The sequence below is a fragment of the Nymphalis io genome, chromosome 16, assembly GCF_905147045.1.
Source record: "Nymphalis io chromosome 16, ilAglIoxx1.1, whole genome shotgun sequence".
NCBI classification, from domain to species: domain Eukaryota; kingdom Metazoa; phylum Arthropoda; class Insecta; order Lepidoptera; family Nymphalidae; genus Nymphalis; species Nymphalis io.
The window spans coordinates 8,454,679-8,465,271 of NC_065903.1; the positions used below are offsets into that span (position 1 = coordinate 8,454,679).

At 32.5% G+C, this 10,593-nt stretch overlaps 1 protein-coding gene across 1 annotated transcript; it reads left to right on the forward strand.

Moving 5' to 3' along the window:
• Positions 1-5,480: 5,480 nt before the first annotated feature.
• Positions 5,481-10,517, forward strand: LOC126774228 (retinal homeobox protein Rx3). Its single transcript, XM_050495649.1, has 3 exons — positions 5,481-5,773; positions 6,062-6,176; positions 9,793-10,517. Exons 1-3 carry the CDS (start codon positions 5,567-5,569, stop codon positions 10,389-10,391), a joined length of 921 nt encoding a protein of 306 aa, XP_050351606.1. The 5' UTR covers positions 5,481-5,566; the 3' UTR covers positions 10,392-10,517.
• The last annotated feature ends 76 nt before the right edge of the window (positions 10,518-10,593 follow it).

Genomic DNA, 10,593 nt, shown 5'->3' on the forward strand with positions numbered 1-10,593 from the left:
CAGCTCAAGGAGCTCGAAGGAGGTATGCACATGGGCGCATGCTAAAGAGGGTGTTAAAACAAAACGAATGAGTTCGGACAAAGGAAGCGACGCGTCCCTGCGATTACAAGCCTTTTGATTCTATCATACATAACATATTTTGATTAATGAACGCCATCTTTATGTACACAAAGCTTTGTTGATAAAGAGTACAAAGTAAAAAAAATTGTCATATGTTTAAAACGTTTGTTTTCTGTGTGTAAATTTTAAGCATACATAAGAAAACTTGAGTGAAAATTTAAACGATTCTTTTTATATGTATTTCGGTTTATATTTTTATTTCAAGATGATTGCAACGTGGCAAGTTCGGATTTTTTATTATAAAAAAGGACGTTACATCTGTACATACATATTATATATAAAAAGCAAACCACCACCAGCACCAAAAATCTATGGAAATTCATGAGATTTTTATGCACTTGAATAAATCTCGATTAAGAAAAGACCTTCCTATAATAATTTTCTACGTTTGATACTACTTCGGTACATTTATGCTATAAAAATTATAGTGCATCTAAATCAAATTCCCAAAAGATTAAAGAACTTAACTTGGCAAAATAAATCGTACCTTAGAGCGTACTAATTATATAATGATTATCATAGCCTAATACTAACAGATACCTTTTTACGAGTACTCCAGTATTATATATATTTATTTTTCTTTCTATGATAGATAACCTTATATAATAGTTATAATAATAGCTTAAATTATATATATACACCCACATACTTGTATGAAGGTATTAAAGCCACCACGGTACCATAACTAAAACCATTTCGTATCGTTTAAATATTATTAACTATGAATAATCTTGGAACACACGCACACACATGTAAATTACGGCTCAATCAATAAACAATATGCAGCGATGCAAATGGAAACGCAGCTTGAAGAGATAGGTATGTGAGTTGATTAGCAGTCAGTTGCCGGCAAGCCGCGTCGCTCTAGTCCACGAGCAACGTTCCCGGCGCCATTGTCTGTCGCTCTACTGGCGAATAACTAAACACTGTTAGCTCATGCACGCTAGGGTTAACACAGTCCGCTATAACTGATTGGAGAGAGGACTGATTATTTGATCTTTACATGAATATCTAATGTAAACCAATTATATTTGGACAGAGTAAGCTGATTCGGCGGTTGGGGAAATTAAAAATGTGCTAGGTGTGCCTAAAGTGGAAAATTTATATAATTTTAACCGCAACGTAAGCCTTAGTAATGATAATGTATGTATTTTTAAACAGTTGCTATAATAAATAATACATAAAGAAATATGTAATAATGCCATAAAGATTGAATGGTTTTATTAAATACTTGTTCTCATTTTAACCATCATCTATATATGTATTTTATTACGTATGTATATAGTTATGTATATAGTTACGACTTTATCTATCAATTTCGTTTAAGGGTGATTAGTTAAAAAATGTTGACTTCTTTCGAATTTCAAATCAATGATAACAGAACAGACAACAAAGCACACGCACACAACTAAACAACATTTATAAGTAAAAGCGTGTTTTATTAATTCGATTTAAGTACTGTTTGATTTATTAAAATCACTCACACACACATGTAATGTTATACACATCATCAAATAATAATCAACGCACATAAAGCATTTTCAGTACGTCTTATTGTAACAACATTTGGATTATATAATTTGTTTTTTTTTTTATTAATACTCTACTTTCTTGTATAATAAAAAAATTACGAAGCTAAGCAAATTGAAATGAAAATTTTAATTTAAAATCACATCAAGACAGAATGAAAATTAAAAAAAAAAGTCACAACCCTAAAGAAAGTAACTGGGGAGGCATTTCCCACTGGTTTGCGTCTCGCTTATAAATGCTATTTTAACGCGGAAAAAAAGATTAATTAACTAATTGAGCTGCCCGACATACCGACTGTGCTTTCATTTACCAACTCTACGCAAATGCTACTTGCGATTGTGTCTGGGTTAATGACACTTGCCACTTCACATGTTCATTTACATTTATATTCCGATTTTATCATTTTTTGTTTCATTCCTATAAATAGTTCATCTAGAATTTAAAGATTGCTGCAATATTTCTACCATTTTATATTTATTGATTGGTATTAATTTTTTTAACAACAATTTTTTATTTATTAAGTAAAACTTAAGATACAATCGATTTCATACACTATGTTTTCTAATACTATAAACATTGTATGGTCGTAAGAACTTCATTAAGCACTTTACATAAACAACAAACCTGCGTTATATTTTGATGTGATAAATAAGCCAGCGTAATAACAATAACGGAAATGGATATATAGGAATTGCATTCCTATGGTAATGTTGATGGCAATCCACAAGATATGCAATATTGCATATCTTGTGGATTGCCATCAACATTACCAAGGTCCATAGCGACCGTCTTTTGGAACATCTACCATTTTTCTGTGTGTAAAATCTTAACTGGAGTTGGTTTTTTTTGCATAATCTACATGTTCAAAATGTGTTAGGTAAGAAAAACTATAAAAGATTAATACATTTGTGAGATATAACCTTGCTTTAAATTTATACACTCATTATATTAAATCATAATAATTAAAAAATATTTTGGGTATACAAAATATGCTTTTTCACATGCTTATGTATATGTATCTATAAGCTATTTATGTATAATATAAAACATTGCAAATAAACATCAAAATTATACTACCTATATTTTAATATCTATGATATAAATTCTGATTAAAAGAAGTTGATGTATTAACACCATTGTGATAAAAGTAATTGTTTCATTTGATAACCTTTAACATTTCTAAAATGTTTTAATCAAATATAATTTAATTAATATCCAACTAACAATTTTTGATCTGATTTCAGAATATTATATACAAAAAACTACATTTAATACGTCTCGCGTTATTTTAATCATCGTTTAATTAAGCCGAAATTTAATCAGAGCATTATAAGGCAACGAAATCCAGCATCGTATCTGAAACAATATGGCTCGAATGTTTAATTAGCGCATTGCAGGCTGGTGGGGTGAGTGGGTGGGGAGGTGTTATTCATTAAAATGTTTGCGGAAACTCGTTTAGTGCTGCGGTGGCCGCCCCGCCCGCCTCGTAGGGTTGACTGAATTATAGTTATAGCTACAGTAAGCTTACTTTACTAGGCAGATAAATTACAAGACTATAATTTTGCTTATTATATTTGTAAATATTATCCGAACAATCATTTTCTTTAATGAAAGATAACAGCATGCAGGAGAACGAAGTCTAAATTTTCTTAATTAAATTATTAGTCTACTTAACATTCCTTCTGTATATCAATCGTTATGTTATTTCAGGTTTTATCTTATACTGTTATACTGTCCGGTGGTTACGAAATTAAAATGTATGTATCTATTCTTAAACTAGTTGATATGTTTATGAAGTACTAGTTTCTGCTGAAACTTAATATGGCACTTAACTATGCTTAAACTTGACAGGCCAGTGTCAACTTAACAGTCCTGCGCCTGAACTCTCCATTTGCGTTGAAATCGTCATTCCATTGGAAAACACTTACGCTGGCTACAAATCAGTCAAAAGCACATAATCTTATGTTAATCAAAAATATATATAACTCTTGACAGCTTTCCATACTTCAGTCAAGGTCTTGATAAAGTTCATTATTTTTGAAGAAATGTGTGTCTTCCAATAATCTTTTGATGAGTATTTAGCGGTAAGCTATTCAGTGGTAAATAATAATAAGAAACGAATTTTCTACACAAGTATAAATATATACTTGTTTTCCATTATTTTGATTAATTTTATGTTAGAGTAAAATACAATTTTACTGGTGGTAGAGCTTTGTGCAAGCTCATCTGGGTAGGTACCACCCACTCATCAGACATTCTACCGCAAAACAGCAGTACTTGGTATTGTTGTGTTCCGATTTGAAGGGTGAGTGAGACAGTGTAATAACAGGCACAAAGGACATAACATTCTAGTTCCCAAGGTTGGTGGTGTTTTGGTGATATAAGCGATGGTTAACATTTCCTACAATCCCAATGTCTATGGGCGTTGATGACGACTTACCACCAGGTGGCCCATATGATCGTCCACCTTCCTATTCTATATAAAAAATACAATTAATATTTGGACGAGTAAAATTAATTGACAATGTCTTTTTATCTTATACGTTCATAATATATAATCAAAAACTGTGCCCACTTTTTTACTGGCACTTTATTTCACCTTTACCTATGGAATTCGTTACAATAAATCAATTGATTCTCAGCGTGTTTGACTCTTTTGTGGAACAAAAAGAATATATTTAAATTGTATATCATCACTTTAAGCAATACTAGAACTAAACAGTAACTATTTATTCCATATTTCAAATTGTCACCCCTATAGCGGAGTGCGGGGTGCGGGCAGTAACATTCATTTGCTCTTCGTAATCGCAGTTTCCGTTATCTGCAACCCACTTAGCGAACTCGCTGTTTGTTTTCGTTCCTTTGCCAATTATATTTTGCTGACTCTACATAATTAAGAAAATGCCTTTAGGCTAGTTGCCTTTACATCGCTGTTTAAGACGCATATTATACTGAATGCTTTAACAGTTTTTAAAACTGTTTGAGTTATTTCTACTGTTATTTGTTTTCTATTTCCTTTAATATATTTGTGTGCCACATTTTGGCATAATAACAGCTGTGTACGAAAACTTAGAAATGTAGTCACGAATACTATTTAATAAAAGCGTACAAAGCTTTGCCCTTAATTAAAAATAAATAGTTTAATCAAAATCCACTTTGGTTATCTACGAATCTTACGTAATAGTAACTTTTTAATTTAAGTAAAACAAAATATCGTTTTATTATACAGATTTTATTTTATATTAATGATAATTTTTCCCCCTAAGTTTTAATTTTCATCAAGGTTACAGCTGTTATAATGTTACTATTCTTAAAATAAAATCCCAATAATAAAACGTTCGTTATTTGAAAAATAATAATTCAGTTGGTTTTACGGAGTAATCGCTACAAAAAACCTTTGAATAAAAGCTTAAGTCTACGCCGTTCAATATCTCATTAACAGTTTCAGTGCGAAATTAACCGCATTTATACAAAATTTATATTTACAGATACGACATAACTCAATCTACACCTATTTTAAACACAACCCCTGAGAGAACGTCACGATTGGCTGAATCCTCCATCCCCTAGGGCGTTCGGCCAATCACACTCGACTATTATACTGCGAAGGGGTGGAGTCAGGGTAGTTTATAGCACTGTTTTTTCGCTTACTCAAACAGTGTAGTGACGATCATCTCTGATGCAAGACTTTTTAAAATCAAAGTTCGAGTGCCAATATTCTCGTATCATATAAGAACTTTTAGTATGAAATAAATAGTGAAAATGTTGTTGCATAGTAATAAAATTGTTGAATAATAACAAATATATATAAAAATACTTTTTATGTTATTAAAATATAAATTCAATTCATAGTTCTCCGTATCGAACATTGAGATATAATTTGGGGATACACTGACTGAACTCGTAAACTTTGACAATGGCTGGACCGTATTTATCTCCGTTGCCTGGAGATCTTTTGACAGAGTATATGTTCGGTAGACGGCGGCAGAGACGAAATAGGACGACTTTCACACCACAGCAACTCAGCGAATTGGAGTCCTTGTTTCAGAAGACGCATTACCCAGACGTTTTTCTTAGAGAAGAAGTAGCGTTGAGGATTAGCTTATCAGAAGCCAGAGTACAGGTATGTTTAAATAACTTAAGAAATTATTTATTTTAACTTTTATTTCAACGTCCCTGGAATGTATGTATATTTAAATTTAATATTGAACTTAACATACGTTTTTATTTTTAAACTAAATAAAACAATATATAAAAACAAACAACAACGCGATTATTATTATTTAAATTGAAAAATAAACACGCGTTGCTTTAATAAAAAAAATATTGTATTAATATAGATATTTTTCACATGTTTATATATAAATATATTATTATTACTGTTTATGTGTAATATAAAGAAAATTTTAAGGTATGGTTTCAAAATCGTCGTGCAAAATGGCGAAAGCAGGCACGACTGCAGCTGTTACAAGATGCTTGGAGGATGCGCTGCCTCGGTCTCGGCACACCTCCTCTTGGCATGCCAGGTTTGTCCGAAGAAATTTGTTATTTTTATAAGCAAACGCTACATATCGTTGCTAACGCACACTTATCATGATGATGATGATAATTTATTCTTATAAATATAGTCCTTGTAAAAAGAAGAAACATATTGTATTCATTGAAGAAGGTTCTATGGACTTCACTTGGTTTTAGGGTTTTGTGCAAGCCCACCTGAATAGGTACCACCCACTCATCACATGTTTTACCGCTAAGCAGCAATACTTAGTATTGTTGCATTGCCATTTGAAGGGTGAGTGAGCCAGTGTAACTACAGATACAAGGAACATAACATCTTCGTTCCCAAGGTTGGTGGCGCATTGGCGTTGTAAGGAATGATTAATATTTCTTACATGCCAATGTCTATGAGCTGTGGTGACCACTATACATCAGGAGGCCAGTTTGTCCGTCTGCCTACCTATAACATAAAAAAAATTGTCGAATCCAAATAATCTTTGCTACTCCGTAACTTCTTCGCTACTTGGCTCAACTTCGACACTAAAAACGAATACATAAAATGTGTTTAAGCGTTTTAAATAGTTTTGTGTGCATATGTTGACCTGAATGTTATTATAATACTTTGTTAATCTAGTGTCTGGGGCCATTTTACAGTTGAAATACGATTTGATGTTAACAAATTTGCGTATCTTTTTTCGTAATTAAAATTAAATCAACAATATTTTTAGGTTTGTGGTCGTTTGAAAGCTTATATACAAATTATTTGTTTACTTAATTGCCATTTATGTACTAGTTTGTATTTTTTTATTATGCACCATACCTTTATAAACTTATCAAACTTATTTAACTTTAATTTTGCACAAATTTAATCTCTCAAGCTATTCTTTGATTCGCAACTGAACATACGTCAAGGATGTAGTTAGTAATCTGAATGGGGTTGGCAGTGCTTTGTGCCACTGATATGCATATGATTAAAGTTAGGAATTGTTGCACAGATTAAATTCTTTTTCTGTGTATTATATCTTTCTTACATCGCTTCGTCAGCATTTCTCGTATGAAATGAAGTATATATATATTAATACGTGAAGAGAAAACTTTGTACCACTCTTAGCATATGGCGCGTACGGAGGAATTTGACGTTGTGCATTGTTAATATATGTACGGAGAGATAGTTCTAAAATCTAAAATCTATGTTAACTATATGTTAAAAATCTATTATATTCAATAAAATATTATCATATTACATACATGATCAGGATCGCCAAGCTAAAATTATTATTTTCCTTCTTTCATATTTTAAATTAAATAACTCAAAAATTAATGCATGGAACAAAAATAAAAAATTATATAAGCTTACACTTCGGAATTACTATAATAAATGAAATACCAATGAAATGAATGTCAGATCTCATTTTTATTTGAATTTCGGTCGAATTTCCACTTGGCGACTACTAATTGTCTTTTATTACCTGTAAGCTGAGTTGGCCCAAAGAATAAAACGCGAGAATTTTAATCGAAGATTGTAAATATAAATACGGTACAACAATTTAACTTAAATTGTGTTTATAATTCATCTTCCAGTATGGAGAAACATCAACCTGCACGGTATATGCACAGATTAAGCGCTTACTACTACTTACTACTACTACTTGCTACTTTAGTTTATAAACTCAGTAACAGCCTGTTAATGTCCCACTGCTGGGCTAAGGCCTCCTCTCCCTTTTGAGGAGAAGGTTTGGAGCTTATTCCACCACGCTGCTCCAATGCGGGTCGGTAGAATACACATGTGGCAGAATTTCAATGAAATTAGACACATGAAGGTCCTCACGATGTTTTCCTTCACCGTCAAGCACGAGATGAATTATAATCACGAATTAAGCACATGAAAATTCAGTGGTGCTTGCCCGGGTTTGAACCCACGATCGTCGGTTAAGATTCACGCGTTCCAACCATTAGGCCATCTCGGCTTTTTTTTTATAAACTCATTAGATAATAATTAAAACATTTTTTTTTTATTTGAATAGTACCACAGTATTATTATATAAATGCCTTATACTACGAACTGCGGATTTTCATCCTTAAAACGTGCAACTTTATTTGCTTTTATTTCACTGAACAAACTCGGTACTTGAACGGATATTAAATTTGATTGAGATTCGTGTGTTTATAATAATACCTTACATTTAATTTTTTGATGGTGTAAAGCAAAGTTACAGATCATATACCATGCTCTTGTAAGTATATATTTATGGTCTTGAAAAATAAATAAATTTACTTTTAGTGTAACTATCTATCTTCTAAAACGTTTTAATCCCTTAACATAACTACTGGTTAGTTTATTTTAGTGTAAAATAGTTTTAATCTTGTACATACATTTGAGAATACATTTACAGCTTTATTTCAATACTAAAAAGTCATATCACATCGTCCTTCCAGCCTTTTTAAAGATCTACTGACGCAACTCCGATCAATCTTTGCTTTGCCCTGTGCCCTTTGAATCCTTCGGTTTTCTTCTGTAGTTCAGGTCATCAGTCCATCTATTCAAGGCGTGACTTGCCTTCTTTTGACTTGAGCTTTCCATTAAAATACATTCCATCGGTTTAAAAAAAATCCCAATGCCTCCTCGCCTTTTGAGGAATTAAAGTTTTTTCACTACGCTGTTCTAATGCGGATCTATCATTAATTTACGATATAACTAATAAACGTCACTAAAGATTAATTAAAGTTATAAATATCTACAAAAATTATTAAAGTGAAAGTAAAATATCAAGATCAATGTTGATTGCAACGTTTCTCGATGTAACACTGAGCGAGACATTTATGACGTCTACAGTTTTTAGAAATAAGTTGAACACGCTTTAAATTTACTTATGATGTTCATCAATAAATCAGGCATTTAAAACGTTAGCTGCGCTCTCCCGATAGGATCTCACGACCCTTACTCAAGTACTTTATCCACAGAGTCGTAAGTAAGGGTTACCAGTATTGTATAAAATACTTCGCATACCTGTGTTAACAAATATTGTAAATGTTTGAGTTCGTATTTCTGTTATCGTAGAAGATAAATTTCCAATTTTTTCTTTAATCTGAACCTCGGTTATTTATTGATTAGTTTTTTTGCGGATGATAAGATTGATAAAATGAAAGATTAGTTATATATTCTCTCAAAAAAAAAAAACTGACGACTTGGAAAATAAAAAAAACCTGAATGTACGCTAAATAAAAACTGAACAATGTCCAATGAAATAAAATAGAAATGCGATCATCTTGAACCCAACGCCTGGAACGATATGTAGAAGAATCATCAAAACCGACTCTTAAACAAAACAAGCTGCGCGCAACAAACATAAGAAAACATGACGTATTTAAATAATACGATCCTCTTTTATAATTCTATAATATAAATATTTCCATTCTCTTATCCTAGGCTCTATTGTCAAGGTGTGTATGAACACACCTTCAAAATATTAGAGTTCTAGAGTATGTTCTATAATATGAGTTCACTATTTCATAATGCTTAATGCGAAAATGACAATAAAAATAAGTGCTGTTAAAAACTTAATTAGAGAAGAGTCCACAAAAAAATATTAATCGACGTACTCTTAGAACATTATCATAATAAAACAATGACAAATTTCATTACAGGACATACGAAGCCACCAGAATCCTCCCCTGAAGGTGGCGAATCACCGACACCTAAGGAATCGCCAGAGTCACCGGCCATGGAAAGTAATGGCGAATTGAAATCACCTCGACCTGATACCTACCACCACAATGGGAACATGACTGAGAACATGCCTGCAATCCCACCGCACGATATACCTCCCCCCATGCCTTACGCTAATGAAGACGGAAGAATGATGCAACAAGCACCCTTCCCTTTCCCACCATTATTAATGACACCACAGCTCGACAATGAAGTTGTACCTACTGATTTACGAGTGATGACTTCAAAGAACAACCCGTGTCACTGTGGGACGTCTGGAGAAGAAATAGATGAACCCCAAAACCTGGCGTACCGTAGACGAAACCACGAAGCGAGCGACAGTGAAAGCGACACTGAAATTGATCTGACATCCCACTCGAAAGAGGACGATTTGCGCGAATCAGAGCGACTGGCTAAAAGAATAGCCACGAACATATTCAGAAGTGACGCCGTTCTACACGACTTGTTACCAAATGACCTCAGTATGGGCATGAAGAATATCAACGAAAGGAATCTCGGTAGAAACGTATCGATGTAATTTTAGATTTCATGTACATTTATGTTTCTAGTCAATATTGTATTTTATAGATTTGTAGATACAGTCACGTTTATTTATACGAAATATTAATATTAACATTATCTGAGTTGGTAAGCTGTTGTAGATAGCGTACTGTAAAACAAAAATGTACTTTTTAGACAGTATTTATTGACTTCGTTTATTTAGTTTTAGATTTGAAATA

Coding starts and splice junctions, on each gene's coding strand:
- LOC126774228 (XM_050495649.1), top strand. CDS start 5,567: ATGGCTGGACCGTATTTATCTCCGTTGCCTGGAGATCTTTTGACAGAG. Junction 5,774..6,061: donor TATCAGAAGCCAGAGTACAG/GTATGTTTAAAT, acceptor GAAAATTTTAAG/GTATGGTTTCAAAATCGTCG. Junction 6,177..9,792: donor ACCTCCTCTTGGCATGCCAG/GTTTGTCCGAAG, acceptor ATTTCATTACAG/GACATACGAAGCCACCAGAA.